This window comes from Anas acuta, chromosome 1, assembly GCF_963932015.1.
Source record: "Anas acuta chromosome 1, bAnaAcu1.1, whole genome shotgun sequence".
NCBI lineage: Eukaryota > Metazoa > Chordata > Aves > Anseriformes > Anatidae > Anas > Anas acuta.
Genome location: NC_088979.1, coordinates 75,528,612 through 75,551,952, shown reverse-complemented (window position 1 = coordinate 75,551,952; position 23,341 = coordinate 75,528,612). Strand labels below are relative to the sequence as shown.

Here is a 23,341-nt window from a genome sequence, read left to right as displayed (position 1 = left end):
TTAATAAAAGATTTGTGATGCTGAAGTGAAAATCATTTCCTTCCAAAAATGAAACAGCCAGCTGTCAAGGTTGATTCTTTGAAGTCTACTTCATGGACTGTACTAACTTCTAACTTCATATGAGGTAACCCAAAGCTGAACTAGATATCCTAAACCATTAATCCGGCTTGAATTATTCCTATAGGTGGTAAAAAGAAACATCAAAATCATACAGAGACATTATGATACAATATTCCAATTAATAATATGTTCGAGCAATGTTTCCAATACAGTAAGTCAGTTTTATTTAAAAAATAGAGTCCAAACATTGTTTTTGATAAGGTGCAACATATATACCATTTTCTACAATTAAAACAAACAAACAAACAAAAAAAAAGCAAAACAATATTCTTAATAGTGTCATTCCAACACAGAATCAATGGGTCTTCTGTAATTCTTAAACATTCTTTTTCTGCTTCTGCAAAGCATAAGAATTAATAATTAGTGTCACTGTGACAGCCAAAGGATCTGGCTAATCCCATCCATGTTCTCTGTTTTAATAATAAACTTTCTGGTACAAATTGCTTCAAGTATACATCAGAAGCTGAATGTAACTGAACACAGTTCATGCAAAACAAAGGTACAATACTGAACTTGCATCATTCAAAGGTTTTTGTTCTCTTGTTTAATGTGACATCAAAGTCCAACTGCTTGAATGTGAGGATTTAAATCCAACTACATGAATGTGAGGTTGCATAAACTGAACACTGGATATCAAAGTACGTATGTAACTCAGATTCAACAGGCTATGTGACTCTATTTTGAGTTATACAGATTCAAATACTTAAGGCTGAGATCTATGCCTTTTAGAGTCTATTCACTGACTTCTGAGACACATTTAGGAATAAGGATGGAAAACGGTAACTAATAATGGGCTTGTTATGGGGAATTATTACATTATAACTGCATTTTTTGCAAAAAGCATGATATTAATTTATACAAGTGTTCTCCATGCAGCCACTCAAACTCTAAGAGCGATGAAAATTGTAGCATGAAGGAAATTCAACAGAAGGGCTTACAGCCAACTACCATCTCTGGAAGTTTTCTCATTATCAAAGTCTGTCCTGTTTCTAAGCTTTCCTCATCATTCTAGCATTAACTCAGCCATGATAACACCAAGCAGCTGAAGTCAGCTACTCCTATGCCATTTCTGCAGAGCTAGATGTCAGTCCCTGCTCTAAGGAGATTTAGTGTATTTTGAACAGACTTTGGAACTAAGAACAGCAGTCTAACCACCCATGTACACAGTTACACATTCAAACCTTTTTCTCTGACCCTTAAATATTTAAATGATGCCATCTAAAGAGGAACATGTTTGGTGAAAAAGAGCTGGACCCTCATTTACCCACCTTCTAGCTTGGGTGGTAGTCCCAAAGTTAAAGTCTCAATTTCTTCTGTTGTTGCTTCCTACAAACCACCACCATGCTGGTCTTATGGACCCTGTTCTTAAGTCCTTGAATATCCCTGAGTCCTTCTCATATGCAGCCTAATAAGAAGAGCCAACAAGATATCACAGGGCTGGCTGTTGGTTTTAGTGGATCAGGCCTCTGGGTACTAAGGCGAATTTGCCACGCAAGTTTATGCCTATGCATAACCATGTACTGAGCCATAACCCTAGTCAATACCCAGATGAGTTTGTATTCACAAGTTTAATCTCAGTTAGCTGACTCAATATCTTTTTCCTCAGGAAATGACATTTTATTTCAGCATGGATGTATTATCCTGGTTTCTGTTAGCAAACACATGCTCTGAATGCTCTTCAAAGTTAGCTCTGCCATGGACTAAATTCTAGTGTGGCATGGACTGAAATTTCCTTGGCCAACAGAGAAGGCATTAAGACCTCTCGTTTTCCCTGACATATGTGAAGCATGGGGTTTGATTTCAATTAAATGGACTTCCTAACTTATTTCTATTGACTTCTGAGCAAAAGAGGTATTTAGAAGTGTTCAAGTGGGAGAATTTGCCCACTTGCTTCCCATATAAACATACAGGGAGATGGAGAAAGTGTTCATCAAACATATACTAACATTAAGATTTATAAGAATTAAAAGTTAAACACTTCAGTTTCAATGTCAGAACAAGAGTGCCCTCAAAAATTAGCAAGCTTAGATTCTCGTAATTTTGGTTAGAACCTGACATTTGTACTAAGCCCCGTTTGGGCTTAGTTTTGGAAATTTACTGATTTTTTAAGATGGCATCTCTCTTCAGATGAGGGAATCCAATTTTCAGGAGCTTGGTGGTTGAGTCAGTTGCTTTTTTATGAGTTTGGTTGATGACTGCTTCAAAGACAAAACAAAAGAAACAACAATGTTATGTTGCATTTCCTATTTTCAGAGTGAAAGGGTTGCTCAGTCCTATAGTTTTCATAGTTTTAACAATATCCCTTTAATAATACATTGTACTGCAGATGTTTAACAAAAATATACACTGAAATATCTGTGGGCTTTGGCCAGAGCTACATATATTTATGTCAGTCTGTTGCAAACACTATTGTTAAATGCTGTATTTAGCAGATTAAAATTATCCTTTCACTTCCGTTTCTTTTACTTAAACAATTTGGGCCACAGTTTTTGTGAATGCAGTGGGACACCTGCCAGACGGAAGCAGGGTCACTGGAGATAAGAGGAGGAATTTGTAACTTTGGGCATCTAACTTAGGGTGCACCTGGCTAGTTGTCTCAGTTCAGGGACACAATGATCATGCACACTGCCTACAATTTAACACAGTTTGGGTTTTGTCTGGAGTAATGACAGGTTCATCTGGCATATTCTTCTTCCCTAATCTCTGTCTCTGAAAAACATTTGGATGCAAAAGATGCATCCAAACTGGTATCTACTGGTATCTATATATATTTGAGCAAAAATAGTAGAGGATTTAGATGCCTCAATGAATAGTCCAGACTCTCAGGTGGTCAGAAGGCCCTCCTGCTGGGGATTCGAGGAACCTAAGTTAGGATCCAGCCTAACTCCAGTCATTATCTTTATGTTGATAGTTGTAAACCAAACACTGGGCAGTGTGAATTATGTGTTACTTAGAGTAGAATTTGGTCACCTATTAGTGACAGCAGTCTTGACTAAAGTGCTAGTATTTTGACACAGACAATGTTGACTGTGTTTATCTTATGCAGGACTAGAACCAGGGTTTAAGAAAACGTAGCATTTTTACCTGAGTGGCTTAGAGGTTCCTACTGAGGGTTGTTAAATCATGTGTTCTTGCTGCAAATAGATCAGTAATTAAAGCCTTGCTATTGTCATTTGCATTCTCAGTTGCTTTGATCCCTTATCCTTGCCACAGTGTTGTGGGGAGCAATTCTGCAGTCCTATTACTAACAGTAGAAGTGTAAAGAGTAGATCTGCTACAGAATAAATGTCTGTGGTTGTTAAATTAACTTAACCGATCTCTTAGCAGGTGCGGACAAGTGCCAAGAAAAGGCAACAAAGAAAAGGAACTAAATGGAGAATAAGAAATGAATGCAGAACTTCATAAGTCTGTGAAAAATTATTTTTGTTTACATAAGGGGAGGCAGGCAAAAGATTCTATTTCTTGTCACTAGCTTTGATGAGAGCTGGATACCAGTCTCCCTTTTGTGCCTTTGAAAATTCCTCCATGGGCTTTTATGCTTTTTCCTGTTGTCATAGCAAACCACGTAATACTAAATATTACAGTACCTGTATGCAAAATTGCATAGAGAAATAATAAATCCTTAGAAATAAGTCACATTTCAATATTAATAAAGAAAAGCTGTTTGACAGAAATGCTGAACTGTATATTTATAAATTGTAAATATATAAATTGTAAAATTCAAAGGACTAAAACAGGGAGCAGGGGACACTACATTTTAAAATGAATTTAAGTGTGCTCTTGCTCCTTTAATTTCAGTCCTAAATCACTTAACTTTTAAAAAAATAAATGAGGGTGACAAAAATTTTCATTTTAAAATATGACGTTTTTTTCCTCATGAAAATGGTATAATTCTCTAGCAAACAAATAGCCATGATTTCAGTAACAAATACAACTGGCATTACTCATACACGCTCCCTAGTTTGCAACACAAATCCTTGCTAACAATTTATGCATAAACGGTGTCTGCTAGTCTTCACACCTGCCTCCTGAGTTCCTGTGAATGTTTATGCATCCCACTGGTGCTCCTGGCTCTTTGTCTCTCAGCACCACATCACTTACGCCCACCAATGCACCAATTGAGCTGTTAGGTAACTCATTAAGGAAACACAGCTTGATGTCTGCAGCTGCTCAGAGCTTCTAAACTGCTTTCCTCATTAAATAAGTGCCATCCTGCATCCACTCCCTCTGTCGGAGACATATTAGGCCATTCCTCATACACATTACATTTTCTCTTTAAACAAAATGAAACACTGAACATAGCCTTTGTGTTAATCTAGAAGGGATTCCTCTGGGGTTACTTTCTTCGTCCTTTACCAGACTAGTTAAACATGATAGATTCAGGGTCCTGGTTTGCCATTTGAGCCATATGTCTTAATACATCCTTTTTAGTTATGATACCCAGCAGCCTCCTAGAGGAGAAAAGGAAAGGAAAGGTCAACAATCATCTCATTTATCATGCTTTTTTTTTTTTTTCCTCTTTAGCTACAGGAGCATTTTTTAGTGCTTCCATTAATACTGTCCATCCTATTTCCTAGAAATTCTGTTTTATAAAAAGCATTCTCACCTCATGTGTGTTTACTACCTCAGCCATGATCACTAAATGAAATATTTTGGGTTGTTATCTCCTTTTGCTGAGAACATGATTGAGCAAGGAGCTACAATTACCGACACTTCATATGACAAACTAATGAATTTCCTTAGGTTCAGGCTGCAGAGGATCCATAGCATAAAACCAAGGCACCAGTGACCTGATGTAGGACATGCATGGGGTTTAATAGTACACGAACTAAGCAAAAGCATGGGCTTTCTGAAACTCTCTGACATAACACTTCCTTCAACTTTGAGTGATAATTTCACACTTATATGATACTAAATGAATTGTATCTGTCACAAAATGTGAGACTTACAGGTCATCTAGCCCCAAGAGTAAAAAAACTTTTTAACGCTCAATGTTCCAGGGCTTTTATTTATATTCCTTGAAGGCAGCGAGACACTGAATTTTGAAACTATGTCCTTGTTAGAGCTATTCCACTTTTCATTTAGTGAAATGAACTAAAAGAACTCAAGATGAAAATTTCCAAATTGAAGCACCTCAGAACAGAACCTACACGTCTGTCCCAAGAAATGGTACTTGTTTTTTTTAATGCTGAGTGCACTCTGTTGATACTAACAGATTATATGCAATATATTTGAATAACAAAAAGGGGTTTTGCAGAAGACTAATTTTAGTCTTCCACATTTGAAAATGATGGCTCTACTTTTGCAGTCCTGTTGTAAAGTTCCTTCTTACCACAAGATCCTGTGATGAGCAATACTCCCAAATTAATGGAAACCTCATTGGAACCACCAGATTTATTTCTACTGCATACTATGCAGCTTTTTGCTCTTCTAATGTCATGTTTGCCCACACTTTTTCGTGGACTTTCAGTTTATATGCCTTTGAACTTTCCATTAAAGAAAGCAGAATGAATTATTTTTTCCTCAACTGACATCTTTATCACAGTCTTTATAAGTATCCAATCTAGCTGGATGTCTAGGAACAGGCACATCATTTGCAAACAATACTACTTGCCAGATCTGCTTCTGTTGAGAATGAAAATACAGTAGGAGTCGCAACAGATTATTTTGTATTTATCTTTACCTTATTTAAATAAAAATACACTAAGGACTTGGCAGAATAGCATGAACCATGACACCCAGTAGGAGGCATTTTGGTTGTGAGTCTGATTTCTTTTGCTGCCCTGAAGAGAGACTGGGCACACTTCCCTTCGTTTTCCACCCACAAAATAGGATATAAATATTCATCTGAGTGTCTCAGAGGTACTGATTAATTAGTTACTATCTATACTTGGCTTTAGATGCACAAACAGTGTTTTTGTTAATGCTAAAGAAAATCTAAGATTCTTGAAGCGTGCTTGACTCAGCATCTACTCACCCACTGCGAGTGACAAGACACTGTCGGAGTCCAAGTTTCCGGAAGATATCTACCACGGTCTCCATTGGTGTGTGGTCAGTGACGGTGAAAGGGCTCAGGTTGAGAATACGCCGCAACTTCAGTGGATGGGGACTATTGGGTGGCAGTTCTGGGGGGTCCTCAGTGAAATACACAATGGAATTGCTCACCACCCCATCCTGACGCTGCCTTGCATTCTCTGCATAAAGAAAGATCAAGGCAGACCGTGAGTCAGGCCTGTTAATCAGGCTTGACAATAACAATGAAAAAACTATGTCCTCCCTTGGAAAGCAAAGGCAGTAGTAGCCTTTTGTCAGACAGTTACCGAGGTCCTAAGAGTTGAGGTCTTGGAGAAAACATGAGTTTCCTTCTGATATAGTTTGCTCAACATTTTTACAAATACATACTTTTACTTGATTGGCATAATGTTTTCCTGAATAAAAGCGTGGCTCATTGCATTCATTAACATCACTAATCCAAATCACCGTCAAATTCAAATGGTTATAGGATGTTTCCTCCATTGTGAGAATCACAACAGAAACTTCTATTGCACACATGAAGGAGAGGAGTCAACAGCCTGTATATGGTCCCAGTCGCTTTGGAGCAGCCTATTTGTTTCCAGATTTCTCAGTGGGGCTGATGAAACCTGAGCATGGCAAATTTATTTATGAACATAAAAGTAGCAAAAGACTAAATCACTTCCCAGGAATATGGAAGCAGTGTGGGTGTTATTCTAGACTGGCACACCTCTCCAGGTTGCAGGGAAAATTATGTACTTTTGCACTTAAGTTCTCAAATTGAGTTTATATAGAGAGACTCTAAAAGGGCAGAAAAAATAAGCTTCCTACTTAACAGAAGATACCAAAAGGAGGAACAATATATAGCAGTAAATGAGTTTGATACATTTTCCTCAACAGTATGTATTTGAACCTTTTCAAAAGGTCAAAAGCTTTCATTCATACTTTGATCAAACGATGAAGTGAACTGCACACTACATCTGGAGTTTACATGATCAGTATAAGCCTTTTACTTTAAAGTATCACCCCACAAGAATTCTTAGCACAGAAGTGGTTTATTTTCTCTGTAGTGTTTACCTCATTTCTATTCATCACTACAGGGTGTGAACAACATTTGAGACGGATTTCCAAATGAAAGGCTACTTGTCTTTCCCCAGAAAAAGCATATCTTTTGTTTGGCTCTGAGGGTTTCATTCTGTCTTCTTTTCTTTTCTTTTCTTTTCTTTTCTTTTCTTTTCTTTTCTTTTCTTTTCTTTTCTTTTCTTTTCTTTTCTTTTCTTTTCTTTTCTTTTCTTTTCTTTTCTTTTGTATAAATTCTTGGAAATGGTATGAATTGTTATCTTTGATTAATATAGGCTGCTTCTGTTCTTGAGAGGCACAGCAAATCAGACATACTCAAAGCATATGTATATATTCTTGGAGCTCATTTCCATCAATCAAAATGCAGAAACTTGCTTCTGCAACTTGTAATGTGTAGACAGTAATGGTTTCCAACATGTTCCAGCTGCACTTTTTTCCTTGTAATGATCATTGTCTTGTAATATTTCTGGAACCAGAGCAGTGCTGGCTCAAACCTAATATCACTATATTATGATTCTCAACTTTCTCACTCCACATATTACAAGCCCTATTGCAATTTATAGGAATGATGCTAACTTTGTCTCATCTTGTTTTGATTCATACATCCAATTTCAAGTGTGAACATGCCTGCATAGCTCTTTGATATATGATCTGCAGTAAGAGGTATCATTAATCAAACTGAAGGTAAGTCCCACCCTTTGATAAAAGCCCTTGACAGCTAGGTATTTCCTTCCTGAAGCTGCACCCAAAGCAACAGGCCCAAGCACTTTAGTTGCTATTTTGCTGTTCCCAAAGCAGCAATGACCCTGGACAACAGTGATTAGCCAAAGCCATGACTTCACTCTTGAAAGCCAAACATCTCTCTGGAGCAACTTGAATGATGTAGTAATTTTGAGCAAATTCAGTGGCATCATAAAAATGGTGGACTTTATATGCAATCTCACTGCATGGAGGAGTTAAGAGAGAAGGTAAAACGGAAGAACAGATGATTTTTTCAGACATTGGATAAGGAAAATAGATATAACTTAACAGAAGGAGTGGATGATGATGTCTGGCTCTACAGAGTAATCAATACAGAAGACTTTTGTCATAGCTACAGAGTGAATTAATTCTCCCAAATGTGAAATGGCCTCTCATATTCAGGAGTTCACAGCCTATGTTAACTATGTTGCTCTTTCAATTCCACACTGGGGAAAGCACATTATGCCGGCTACCCGGTTTGTGTCCTGGATTCTGCCTTCTGTACAACACCTCTAAAGCTAGCCAAGTGAAAAAAAGAGCTTTACAGAGTCAAATACTCCCTGACTGTAAGACTGTAAAGTAGGAGTCATCTTAAACATAGACACATTTTCCCAGAGGGTGACTCTGACCACCCAAGTTCACCTGACCTGCTTGCCCACCTGCTCAACAAGGACCAACAGAAGGACTCAATCCTCCTGAAGGTGCTTCAGAGCAATCACAAGTGGCATTGCCATCCACTTTACAGGGACTGGATACATTTCTAGAGCAAGTCAGTTGTGTGAGGGAATTTCTCCCGTGAATTCCCTGGTTCTGCACACTGCGGATGCACAATTAACCAAGCAAGAGAAAGCTGGAGTTTCTTAGCTGAAAGCATATACTCAGAAATATTCTATGATTGTATATAATGTCACAACATGTCATCGCATAGAGGTACCAAAGCTAGTTCAAACTGAGGATACATTCTGTGGAGCACAATGTAGTGAAAGCAGAGATACATCTGCAAGCCTTACTCTGATTTTCCAAAGGCCTCATTCTCTGTCTACAGGGCTGCACAGATGGGGCTATACTGGTTGTAGAGATTACTCCAGTATCTCTGGATGCTGTCAGGCTGAACAGGAGATAAGAACCCGAACAGGAGAATAAAAGATGCTTTACCACATGTGATGTCTGTCTCCTGGCCAGTAATTTTATAGTTTAGAGAGACTTAGGGTATGGCTCCATGAACACAACTGTGAAGCAAGCTGAGGTGGAAGTTCACAACACATTCTCTGTCATACAACACATACTCTGTCATTATTTATTACCCAAGAGCAGAAACGACTTCTGCAATAAATGCAAAGCAACTTTACCCTTCAGTGAAAGATTAACTATCAAAAAATTGCTAGCTTGGTACAAAACCAGTGTTTTGCTCTGCCCTGTACTGGAATCATATACCATGTCTCTTAGAAAAGTGACACCAAATCTAGATTTTAAGTCACAAAGACACAAACCATACTCACCTAAAATTATGAAGTACTGGAAAGATTAACTGTTGTATCACAGAGTTGGCCCAGAATGAAATCAGGGAGCAGTCATGCCCAGCACAAGAGAAAGACCGTTACCAAAGGTCCCTTACAGCTAAGCCTCTTAGGAAAACTTATCTATGAAGATAAGGTTTTGGTTTTAAATCTCAGTTCTGTCTCTGATCCTATTAAACATACTCTTAATTAGATCAGGTCAGGACACAATACCTTTTCTTCTGGAAAATGTGGATGTCAGAGAAACAGTTTTCAAACAGGAAAGCATTTTGATCTAAAATGTTCACTGAGTTTATTCTTAATTAATTTCTTTGTTATTGTGCATAGCTAGGCATTTTCACATATCTCCTAGCAAGCCTATTCAACCATGTTGAATTTATGTTGCCATTTATGACCTGAATCAAAAGATTCAGCTGCTCAAACTTATGACTCACTTCAGACTGTGTCAGATCTTTCTGGTTTTGAAGTGAGGGCTTTGCACCTTCACTCCATGCAGTTTTCTCACTGACATACCTCTCTGCAAAGGAGATGCAGAAGGCTATAAAGTTAGGATGGCAGCAAGTGTTACAGCCCTGACACGGCATGCACACTGTAAAAGTCAGACATGGAGCAGGCCAAAAACATTTAATTAAGGTTTTTTACTTCTCACAGGGGATTGCAGAAGACATTTGAAAATTATTAGCAAAAGTAGGATAAAATACAAACTATTTCATAAATGGCATAAACTCTTAGCATTTATGCTTTTGGTGAAACTACAGGCACATACTTACTATCCTAGATTGGATGTACACCTTTTGTTACTACCAAAGGAAGATTAGCCCTCAGACAAAACTGGTTGTTTAAAGAGGGCATTGCAGCAGACTTGGACCTTACTTTGGTGTATTTAAAATTCTCTTATACTGAGACTGGTATGCAGAGGATTATGACTTCATAGACCCTTTTTTTCCCTTCTTTTTAGAGGAAGAAGCAACCAGTGATAGTGTGTTTTTAACAAAATAAATAAATTAATTAATTAAATTCCCATATACCTTGGAAGTTAAGTTACAATTGTGTAATTAGAGGAGCTGTGAAACTGGCAGCAATACCTGTTCTGCTTTCCTGTGTTTTGAGAAATTCCTTATAAATGCAAAATTAATTGAGTTCATAGACTCTTTTCTGTGTAATTGCAATGGCAACTTACACCACAGAAGGGCAAAAAACAGAAACGCATTTCTTACTGAAGAGAATTCTGCATTGCATATTATGGGGAGAAAACTGGGCTCTGTCATTTTTTTTTCTCTTCTGTATATAGCATCCCAGCACTGATGAGTTTCTGCTATTGGATGAGAAGAGAAAAAACCACGTAACAGCTGAGCACCCCTGAATAAATGAATATAAATTTTAGGGCTGATCACTTGGAATGAATCTCTTTACATCTGATAGACAGAAATACACATGTATCCAAAAATGTGCTTTTAAAGAGCACCATTCTTTCAAATCTCATTTTAGCTTTGTGAAAAGTCCTTGTGAGCAGGAAAGTAGGCTTCTAAACCCAAGTTTCTATTTAGGGATTTTCTTTTCTGAAGAGTATAGAAGTTTCCTCAGCTCCATCTGAGACAGCAGCTTTTTTAAGATACATGAAGCAGAAGGATGAAACAGGCTCACACAGAGAGGAATAATTCCATTTCAGGGAGATTAGGATACTCCTAATTCACCCCTCTGCAAAGTATAAGGCAGCCATGCCCTGCCAGCAGCCTGTCTGGCCGCCTGGGTGGCCTTCAGCACCATAGGACTCAGAATTGAGAGCAGACCATGGAGTTGATTTCCCAGGCTTGCAGACCTCTGCAGACTTGGGTCTCTGGGTATAATAAAGGTGGAAACGCTTTCATATAACACATCTTTGCGATCCCCACCTAGCCATCAGACCATACAGGAAAGGATCTGATGGGTCAAAATCCCTATGGTACTAGATCATGCTGGAAGTTAACCGGCTAGCTCTACACCAGATGCTTGACAAAACTCAACCATCCTTTACCAAGAATTGAGATCTAATCACATCGACATCCTCCAATTAAAAGTCTTCCATCTCTAGTGCAAAACGCCTGCACGTGAGAAAAAACTGAGATAGTGAAACAAAAAGAAATACATGGACACGCACTTTGTCACAGGGTGACAAAGGTTAGCAACTGCCCCAGCTGCCACTGGAAGCCCATGAGACTACAGGAAGCTCAGCACCGCAGTGACATTTGATCTGGTTCTGGCAAACTTCTGGTCATACAAGTCGTGCTTATCTTTATTGTCTCTAGCACATTGTATTGTACTGTTGTGAGTGACAACAAAATTATCTCACAAACATCAAGGCTACAGTTGCAATAGAAGAGCTTCCAGCTATGTGTCCTAGCAACAAGTAAAAGCCAGATTTGTGGAAAATTTGGCTTGGTTCTTATTTATCCACTCTTCAAGGTGAACAACACTGTTAACACCCTATGCTGTCAAAATCCCTAATGAAGTCACACTCACACATACACAGATACTCTCTACTCACTTATTGCAAGAATCAGCTCTCGTCTCTGTGCAAATCCAATAAGTCTCTCCGAGTCTTTTGAAACCACGACTGGAAAGCCATTGTAGTCAGTCTCCTTGATTAATGTCTCAACATCCTCCACAGTCATGCTGTCCTGTGTCAGAACAGAGAGAGGAGCTTCACCACGCCTCGGCCTCATGACGTCTGTTGCCAGGGTTCGGTGTGTAAATTCATCCTTCACATCCAGAAACGGGTAACCATTCAGATGAATGTGAGCTTCATAGATCCCTTCTTTCCCAAAGGCATCTGCCACCCACTTGCTTGTGACAGCTGCAGCCATGAGAGGTACAATATACTCCAGGCCTCCAGTCAGCTCAAACATAATCACCACCAGAGAGACCGTCATTCGGGTAACACCACCTGCCAACAAGGAAAGCAGTCACATTCCCCTCAGCACTCTTTAAGTGTACATGCTAAGCAACTCATTCCTATTTTTGTGTCTTACACTCTAAAAGCCATGAGATTATTCATTATGACTACTTTGCCCTTATACTTTGTGAAGTATTTTGGGGATATTTACCTGAAGAAAGAGATTTTTCATGTGCTGCGATTTTCATCAAAAAGGTTGAGTGAACTTGTTCAAGCCAAAGATGCCAACATTGAAAAGCAAATATTGAATGCTAAAAGATTGTGCTGTCAAACCAGAAAGCATGCAAAAAAACCTCAGCTACACTGGATACTTCGGAAACTAAACCTGAAGATAACTCCAAGGATCAGCTAAGTACCTTGGCTGGGACAGGCAGGAGTACAGCCTAGGGAGCATTGACAGCTGGTCTTTCCATTGGGTTACCTGTAGCATTCATACTGAGAAGAAAACTGAGCATTATCTCCAGATATGCCACGGCTACAAAATTCTATACAAGAACAGTTTAGGGCCACTGACTGCAAGCTACATTACAGCTTAAACCCAAGATTTTGATATTAGTATAACACCCAGTTTGAACCCAGACAACTTGGTCTAAAGCTACGTCTAGGCATGCAGCTATAGACAGGGTTGTAGTTATATTTTTCAATCCTTTTCCTCATTTTACAAGCATACTTACTCCTTCAGTTTACATTAAAGGATAAAAACAATCATATAACTGTAGACAAGTGTGTATGTATCACTGAATTATTAGGTAACATTTCTTTGCCTCTGTTCAAAAGGTAAAAGTAATAAATCTGTTATTTTTAGGCCTCAAAATATGGCACCATTTTAGATGTGAGAAATCAGCAAACAGGTCATTAAAAGATGTTTTTAATCTAGCAACATACAGGAAAATTAAATTGTTGATTATTTAACACGATGATCCGGATATAGCTTTCGTCTCAGGAATGCCTTAATGACTGAGCCTGAAAAGCTGGGAGCAGATATCACAGTGAGGATCGTTTAATACTTCCTCTACTTGTTACAGGCTTTCCCTAAGCAAGACAGAACACTGGGCTTACGAATGAGTGGTTATCATGCTGCTGTATGTCTCAATGTACTATTAAAACCTCTGCACCTTGATTTGGACCTTTTGAAAGAGGGTGTGACTGTTGACTAACCAATCAACAGGAATATCACAGCAAACATTTTGCATGTTGTTTCTTTTATGAACATTAAGACCATTTATGGGTAAGAAAAAGTGCTTTCCACTTTCTGACAGTAAGATTAAACCTAGTTATTGTTACATCACTACATTGCTGTAGGTGTTCATATTCACAATGGTCATCCAGATTGCCTTTAAAGTCTTTGGAGACAAACCAAATCCTTCAAGGACAAATTCATACGTTCATTTGCCTGGTTTTAGATGTCTATTGCCAGATGAGACTGAACTTCTGAGTATCTAATTTTTCTGTATTGACTGTGACAGGTATCAACACAGCTCAGGTGTTACTGTCTACATTACAGACAGTAAATTTAGACAGGTAAATCCTACCCTTAGCTCCTCCATAACCGATCACACAAATGATCCAAACTTTGTTAACAAGAAATTCTGAAACTGACACTTTTCCAGCTCTTCTCTGAGTGCATCTTTTCACCCAATTACATTAAACATGTTATACCTCCCTACTGTTATTTTATCATCTAATGATTGTATCAAGGATGACAACAAAAGGAGGTAAAACATGCACGTACAGAAGGGGAAAGACATGATAAGGCAAAAATGTGTTCAGATGGCATTCTTGCAACATTCCTGTTAGATTTATGACCAGAAATTTGATACATGAGGAAAGATTCAATGATCTAGCACTAAAAGTTAACAGGTCATTCTTTTTAAATCCAAGGAATCTTAGTGATTAAATGTAATCAAATACTGGCCTATGGTCAAAATGAAAACAAAAAGACAACCCAGCTGACCAGTGTGTGTTACACAGCCATGATAAGACAACAAATTTTTACCTCTGTGTTGGTTAAGATTTGGCCAGACCTGGGAATCTGTTTCCTGCACTAGAGAGAGCACAATCTAAACAAGAAGTAGCTTTACTCCAGCTACTGTGAATTTCATTATACCTAGGGAAAAACAAAACAAAAAAACACCTACTGAAATCAGTAGACTAATTCTTTCATTCTTTGTGCGTTTTTTCTTGTTTGGTTGGTTTAGTTTTTTTTTTGTCTTTGTTTTGTTTGTTGTTGTTTTTTTCAGATTAGAAGGAGCAGGCATTGGTGACGCAAACTGCTTGTGTTGACTACCTGGTAGAGACCCTACTAGAGAGACCCTTTGAGGAAGCTGCCCGTGCTTTAACCCATCAAATTCATTACATCCAGAAAGCCAGCACAGAACCCAATACAAATACAAAGCTGTCTTAAGCCAATTTGTAGGCACCCAAATACCCACATTACACATGCACAGTGATCAACAGGTACTGTACCCAAGCAAGCTGCCGCTCCCACCATAGCATAAAGTCCTGGTGTGACACAGTCTGCCCCAGGTCTGCACCAGTTCCTGAAGATGATCCAGTCATGATGGTGATACGCCAGCTGCTCTACTCCAATCCCAACCATCCTGCCAGCCATGGCTCCAACAGCCATACTGGGAATGAAGAGGCCTGAAGGGATCTAGAATAAAATATAGACACATGAGTGCATGAACAAAAATGACCAGTAATGAAATTATTGATCAAACCATTAATTGTTTATTATTGGAAACAAGAGAACACTTTTTCCTTATTAAAAGCTAGATCAGAAGGCTGTAGCTTTTTGGCAGCCTACAGTGATGTTCCCCAGAGGCTTCTGCAGTGATCGAGTTTGTGCAATTACATGTATATTAACAGCTTTATGTAATTTTAATGCATTTTTATAGCCATTTTGAATCCTTCCTGCTGCATCACACTGAATTTGATAAATAAATGGTATTTCTGAATCATGGTCTGTTTTTAAAGCCAGGATGTTCCTGTTTTTGACTTTATTGCTTCCTCATCAGAAGCTGCTGATGGCTGTGTCATGGGCTTGAGAATAAGCTTGACTGAAAATAACATCTTGAATTCAATGCCTCTCACATGAAGTACTTTACAACTTTTCTGCTACTCCTTCAGGCTAAATCAAACCAGATTTTAAATTAAATGTCAAGCACAGAATAAAATTTTAGAGAAAAGTGGCTGAGTGCTCAGAGGCAGATATTTCTTCATTTCAGTTTGCTATGTATTCTCCTGGAAGCTCTATGAATCATTACCTTCTTGTATGCTACACAGACAAGTCACAAATCATTAAAAAAAATAAAAAGAAAAGAAAAAAAGGAGAAGAGGGGGAGGAATAGAAAGACGTAGAGAAAGAGATAGAGAAAGGAAAAGGGAAAAAGGGAAAAAGGGAAAAAGGGAAAAAGGGAAAAAGGGAAAGGAAGGCAGGTCATTTTGCCCATTTTGCCTCAGCCAAGTGAATTTTTTCTTAGATGTCAAGCTGGAGACAAATTTCCTAGCGGAGAAGACAAACATTGCAAGGACTTGCAAGCATAGACTTTTTGTTATTTTTTGAGAGAAAAGCTATTTATATCTTCTGGATTCTAAAAATACACTTTGAGCTTCCTAGAGAACTAAACTAACAACCTTGGCATGGCCCAAAAGCATTAGTGATGATAACAGCAGAAGCTCCTCCACAATATATTGTTAATTTTGCTGATACAATCAGATCAGGCCTTCAAAATTTGGTGGGTAAATGTATTTTTTCTGTTCTTTTTCAGAATATTTGAAACTGTCAATTGCTTCTAAGGAATTTTAAATACACCAAATGAAGAACTGTACATGTATGTCAAACGAAGACCCAAACTCAGAAGTTATAGCTAATGAACGAGCATAATAAAAAATGGCTGCCAGCTGCAGCACAAATCACATTCTGCAGTAAAGGGCATCTTGTTTCAAACCCTCCTCCAGGAATATTACACCTGTAACATCCAAGTGCTCTTAAACTCCCACTTATTCTCCCTGCTCAAGAAATCAGCAGAACTCAATCACTCATCCTGATTGACCTGAACACAATTTAGTAGTTGTCATCAGGGATGTCCCAAACGGAGAAAACATGACAGAAAATCAAACTTCAAGAAATTTCCTCTTATTTTTCTGATAACTGGCATTCTAAAGGATAGATCTTCAGTTCAAGCTCTGTTTTTAAGAGAAAAAAATGAGATGCCTTATCTTTGAGTATGGCATACCATATAGTGTATAACTCAGAATAACTTCACATCATCTGCTGCAGTGAGATCCAGAACTAAATTCTCAGATCATGGGAGCTGTAGACAGACAGATATGTGTTTTATATGGGCTCCAGCAATCAGATACATAAAACTCGCCACAGACAGCTTTGTATATATTGAAAGCTTGGATAAATTGTTCTTGGATCTTTCATCACCCATTTATGGGAAGGAGGAGGAGCAAAAGGAAAAAGCTGCAAATCTAGAATAATCAAATCATACATCTATCAGTCCTCCCACTCCCTCGTTCTTCCAGGCTGAAGTGCTTAAAAAGATTCAAAAATAGAAGCTTTCAGCTACTTTTATATCCTTGTGAGATTGTAAATGTGTAAATCAGTAAACTGAAAGCCATTACTTCCCTAAGCATAGCTACCTTGAGGCACATGAAGACATTAATCCAACAAGACAAACAGCAATGTAAACAGCCTATGTCTCTGGTAGAGCTGAAAGACAGCTGCAGTGGGAATCATACTGAATTTGCTCATTGGCAGCAGTGGATTTAAATGCCCTTCCAGATAACTTTTTCACTTAATAAAGCCAAAGAAAATTAGAAGGTGCAAAATAGCAGGGCTTGTCCCTCTGCTGCCATCTGGGCCTGCAGAGTGAGGTGCTGGCAGGCCAGAGGACCAGCAGACATCACAACAACCTGTGCACAGCTGAGGTCAGGCGCACCCACGCCACATCAGATAGACCACAGCTGCTGACCACAACCCATCTGTGCCTTGGGACAGAGACAGCTTCAGTGCTAAATGCAAAGCTGTGGTGCCACGGCAGGCTCTGCACCACTCCCCCATTTACCTTCATGCCAAAAGTGAATATCGTGATGACAATTTTGAACACCAAAGCCAAAGCAAGCTGCCACATGGCAGTGTAGACTCCAGGGCCAGCAGGTCTGTCGGGAATGTCATCCACTGGTCTGGTCATGTTTGGGTCATTGATGTAGTCACAGAGCTGCGAGGACTCCAGGGCACCGCAGTCATTGAAGAGCTCCGAGATCAGCTCACTGGTGCTCCTCCGGGTGTATGGGTTGGGGTAGGCGATGATGGCAGTGATAGCTGTTATTGCAATAACCTCCAGCACTGGGTATTTCCCAAGCCTGGTGGTTTTTCGTCTCCTGCACCAGGCAATGTTGCATCGGATAAAAAGGGTCCCCCAGAGGCCACCAAAAACACCGAGCAGAATGAAGGGGAAGAGCTCAGCCATGTACCAGGGGGTATGGTACTCCACGTAGAAAAGGACCAGTCGACTGTTTCCAAAAGGATTGATGGACCTCAGTGTGAAGGCAGCCACGAGAGCAGCAAAAAATGACCTCCAGAGGGTTTTCAGAGGAAAGTAATAACTGACCTAAAACCAAGCAGAGACAGTCAACACTTCACTGAGTGCGATGGAGGACACTGGATTTAATTATTTGCATGAGCACTGTGCACAGTAGGCTGCCATAACATTTAATCTGTGACTGCATCTGACTGTACTGAGAACACCAGTTGTTACTGCAGCCAGAATGTGTTCACAAAGGTATTAGAAAAGGCATTTTGAGATTTTGGTTATGGAGCAGCAACCAGTGAAAAATCAATGAACCTAAATTCAAAGTTGCTGGCTAGAGAGGGTAAGACAGGTGCTCAGCAGCTCATCGCATGCAGCAGCTATCAGAGAGCCATAGAAAACTCAGCACAGTGATACATTTCCAGATTGAATCATTATATTCATTTTCAGGAAGCCAGTGATCATCTTTTACTCAAATTATGCTAAAACACCTGGCTATTTCTTACTACTAGAAATCAAAGATTATTTTTGCTTTAGAAGAAAAATAAGCATATAAATATTTGAAAAAATGAAGAGGACTCTTAGGAAAAGACATCAAAAGAAAATATATTTACTGAAACAAATGAACTGCCAGGTCTCACCTCTTCCAGACTAAAAAGTACACCTCCAATTGGAGCCCCAAAGGCAACAGAAACTCCTGCGGCTGCCGCGGCTGAAAGCACCTACAAAGCAAATATTTATGTACAAGGCATGAGTCCTTTGAAACACTGAGTATCTGGAAAGGGAAATAAAGGATGGTTTGAGCCAAACTCACCTCTCTCCTCTTTCCTTCATTCTTGCTGTACTTTGAGAAGAGGCTGCTGAAGAAGTTTCCACAGCAACAGGCCACGTGGACTAAGGGCCCTTCTTTCCCAAGGCTGAGGCCTGAAGATACCACCAGAACCAAGGTGACTGTTTTGATTAAAAGTGTCCACTTTCCCAGGTAGCCCCTAATAATGAACCCACTCAAGATGGTTTTTATCTGGAAAGCAGGAAGAACATGTTGAAGAGCTGAAGAAACCTGAACTACTCTGAACTTGCAAATGGAGTTAAAACCTCAGTGGTATTAAAAATTACAGACTACTTGAAAAGAGACAGTGATGGAGAGAAAGAAACCCTAGGTAGGGCAACTTTCCCACAGAGATCTCTGAGCAGGGGTTAAGCAGACCACACTTTTACTGTTATTATGGGTGGTCCCCCATGTCGGTAAGGAGCCTCACAGAGATCAATAGAAATGTGAAACTCTTACATATCTTCTTGGCTTACAGGATCAGAGTTAAACTAGACTGAACTTTAACAAAGCAGAAAAAAAGCAAATAAACAAGCACAGGCTTTTCCCAGTTAAAACAAGGGGGAAAAAAGTTCTAAATATTTGGAATGGCCATGAGATAAAAGCATGCAAGTATTATGAAACGAGAAAGTCCAAGAGATCTTATTTTTACACATTTCCTCTTACTTTTGCATATAAGCAGCTTGGATAGAGTGCAGTGCACATGCATTAAACACATGCTGCAGGGGGATTTGGATTTGGAAACTAGCTCTGGAAAGGAACTAGAGTTGAGTGTTACCCTCACATGTGATTTACCACTTGATAACAATGATGGGGGACATGGAGGGTCATGCCTACATTTAGCAGCAAAAGTGGGAACTAGATTAAGGAGTTGTATTGCCATTGAAAGCCAAACCTCTACTTTATTAACTATGGTTTTAAAACAGTAATTAAGAAAATGAATTGACTGAGAGTGTTTAAATAATAGTGTTTTTGCTGGACTCATCTTAACAGCAAGTACTATAAAAGCATTTCTTGCAAACAAATATAGGTATCAAGTAAAACTGATTTTGAGTGGCACAAGTGGTTCTGAAAATTGTTTTCTATAAACTAGATTTACAGTTAACCATGAAAAATATTTAAACATACTTAGAGATGTATCAAATATGTAACAAATGATGTAACAAATATGTGACTACTTTGAAACATGGAAATTTTATTAATATTCCAAATTATTTGCAGGTGTTTTTGTTTTGTTTTGTTTTGTTTTATTTTTTCCTGTATTTGGCTATGGAACTTTTGGATGCTTCTCCTAGAGATAAAGAAAAAGGTATGCAAAGATTTCTAAATTTTGGGCTGTTGGTTCTGTTTGCCAGATTCCTAAATAATAATCTCAGTAGTTCTGTAGAACTTCTAACAAAAGATTGCTATGATTTCAAAAAAATTGAGTAGTTAAGCTGCTTTAATTACAGGGATCCACCACTCAATGACTCAATATGGATTTAGGCTCAATATACAAAATATCAAAAACGTAGTAGAGATTTTGGCAGTCATAATACTGTCATACCAGCATGACATTGTGTGCAAAGACACAATTTGCAGGAGATGGACAGCCAGGCACTTTTCAGACATCCCAAATGATGGGCATCTCACATCTTTAGTTGCTTAGGAAATTTTACATTTGTTGTCCTCCCCTGTTATTTTACTTTGCTTTTGTTTTAAAGCTTCGCCTAAAAATTTCTGTCTTGTAACTGGTCCAAGTAATTTCATCCAAAGAAAACACTGTATAATCTCCTCATAAGTGCCTTAGACACAAAAAGTTGGACTCCATAAAATGATGACTGGGAGCTGTCAGTTTTTAATTCAATATACATACTTTTTCATTGGCAGAGCTCAACAAGCCACAGTGGCATTTGAACATTTTCTGCTATGAAAATTTTTGACAGGCAGGTTAGAAAAAGGAATGATTGCACATGAGGTGGAAAGACAATCCTCTTGTTCCCAATGCTACCTGATAGTACAGTTCTAGAATAGGAAAAGGCAGCAAATGATCTTTTTTTGTTGTTGTTGTTTGTTTGTTTGTTGGATGTCCATCCATAAACAGAAACTCACCTCTGGGATTCCAGAGCCACAGGCATAGGGAGCAAACACTCTGACCAGGGAGACTGCCAGGAAAGCAAAACATAGAGCCCACATAATGTATAGAAAATAGTTTAGAATGTAAGCACTTGCACCCTAGAAAAATAACAGTAACAAACATTGTTAGACAAATACAGGTTGGTAAATCTCATGCTTCTTCTAGGGATCATGATGGCATGAATCCCAGTCTTTTCATTTAAATGCCAGCTGCTGCTTTGGCTCAAGAAGGACAAATAATATACTCATAAAAAATATTTGCTACCTATGTGAAAAAGTAGCATACTAAGATATAACTAATACAACCTGTTCAGTTGGTTTGCAAGGGACACAAACACCTTAAACAGAGCATTTTTCAAGCACTGAAAAATAAAGCCAACAACAAAAGTTCCAAGACTTCAAACAAATCTGTCATAAGGGCAAAAGTAATTGGTAATAAAAAAGCACCTACTGAAGCAAACTGCTGTGTTCACCCCATGGCAGGTGACAGGACATGAGACCCTGATACATCTTTTTCTGAGGACTGGTATTCAAAGGTCAGATGCTGATCTTTTCAGACTGTATCCCTGTTCATATTAGCAGCCACTTTAGTCAGCCAGTAGAAGGGTGAAAGCATAAATAAACCCTTTCTTTCTGTAACACACTATCTATGATACAGTTGAGAATAATTTGAAAACACAGTATATTAACAGACCCAACTCACACACATCACAATCATTTGCCCATGATATTTTAGAAGTATTCCAGTCATTAATAAAAAACAATCTGCAGGCTAAACATCTTTACTGACAGAATGGAAATGATAACGATCATCAGCTATGGTTGACTGTGTAGTGGTCCTATAGCAAAAGCATAGTCAGTAGTTATTTTCAAGTTTTCTACCTGCCTCAAAGGTCAAGCAAAATTGTTGTTAAAGTCTGCCTTAAATTGCCTCTCCTTCTTTGCAAGCATAATTTTGAGAAGAATTTTGAAAACCCCACCTACACAAACAAAAGAGAACAGAGTCAGAGGCATTGGACTAATGCAAGGAGCTTAAGCCTTCAAATAATCTCCTCCAGCAACACAACACTACAGAATAAAAAATAAGATGAACCTCAGTGCATGAACTGGTATGAAACCTTCACCTCTAAGTGAACTCTTCCTACCGGATACAAGCCCAGCTGCTGAAGAACATCAAGGCTCTTGCCTTTGCTCTGCAGGACAGCAGCCTGGATATCAACATTATGGCAAATCAAATAGAAAAATAGGCATTAATCAGCTGTACCATGCCTTCTGCTAACAGAGCTGGCCAGACCCAGTTCCTAGTCGTAAATAATAATAATAAAATAATAATAATAATAATAATTTAAAAATATATAATAATAATAATAAAAAACTCTAGTACTGAGAGGTCTTTGTGTTTGCAAGCCTGAAATAAATTAACCTTTAACAACATGAAGGCTTGCTAAGCCTCATTTTCCTGGTCTCTATCCAATTGAAAAGCCCTTACCCTTGTGGATATATTTGAAAGGAGGGCAATTTGTTAAGTTCCTCTTGTGCTTGCTGATGTTAGCAGCTGGCCTTGCTAATAAAAGCAGAAGAGCAGTACAATGTCATCTCCCAGTGCCCTGGAGACTAGGTAGTCACAGATCCCCCACTTACAAGTGATTGACATCTGTCTATAGCAATCATGGATCTTTGTTGCTACAGCTGAAGATAGTCTCGTTTCTTCATGAATGTCTTCTCCTAGTGCTTTCAATTACAAACAGCTATGGCAATATTTACTCTTCCTCTAAAGAAAACTCTGAATATGTTGCCCCAGGGCAAAATACTCATCTGTGGATCTGGATTAGCTCCAAAGAAGACCAATGCCATTACAAAAATTTGCCCTACAATGTTGAGGTAAAGCTGCAGTTCTGCTTCTAAATTCACTTCAGTCAAATTAATTTTGTTTCTTTTTGTTTCCTCTTCTTTCACAACTCAGAATTCAAATGAAAACTATGTCAGCTCGTTAGTGCAATCACGTATACACCTAGTCCGCTGTGGCAAGACCTCACAGGAGTCCATATGGCCAGTTCAGTCTTGTCCCTTGGGACAACTCTCATTGTTACATTCTCCAGATATCTGGCATTCTACTGGTCCAGATGCAGCAGTTTCTAATGATTAGTAATAAAACCTTTGGGAAGCTATTTAGTAGTAACTCAGTATAGCAAATAGATGATTTCTCATCCATTATATATCGTTAGTAAGGCCCTGAATCAGTGAAATTCTACACTGGAATCAGAGACCAAAAAAGATCATCAGTAGAGATGATTCTGTTAAGACCTTTTCCACCAGTGGCTCAAAGGACTCAACCTAGCAGCAATAGAGATGAAGTAAGCCATAGAACTGAGCAAAACTTTATATTTTAGCTTGCAAGTACCTAGCAAGATTTCAGATCTGGTTCCAGTCCTATTTAGGTACAAATGGAACACAA

At 38.7% G+C, this 23,341-nt stretch overlaps 1 protein-coding gene across 3 annotated transcripts in view; it reads right to left on the bottom strand.

Annotated features, from left to right (window-relative positions):
- Positions 1-260: 260 nt before the first annotated feature.
- Positions 261-23,341, bottom strand: part of CLCN4 (chloride voltage-gated channel 4) — a 46,713-nt gene continuing 23,632 nt past the window's right edge. For all 3 annotated transcript variants that reach the window (XM_068682746.1, XM_068682757.1, XM_068682755.1), the window contains exons 5-12: positions 20,863-20,985; positions 18,757-18,963; positions 18,584-18,664; positions 17,478-18,023; positions 14,869-15,055; positions 11,995-12,393; positions 6,098-6,314; positions 261-4,571 (exon numbers count right to left, since the gene is read on the bottom strand). In XM_068682746.1, coding sequence (XP_068538847.1) covers positions 4,481-4,571; positions 6,098-6,314; positions 11,995-12,393; positions 14,869-15,055; positions 17,478-18,023; positions 18,584-18,664; positions 18,757-18,963; positions 20,863-20,985 — 1,851 coding nt within the window. In that variant the 3' untranslated portion in view covers positions 261-4,480. The remainder of the gene's footprint in view (positions 4,572-6,097; positions 6,315-11,994; positions 12,394-14,868; positions 15,056-17,477; positions 18,024-18,583; positions 18,665-18,756; positions 18,964-20,862; positions 20,986-23,341) is intronic.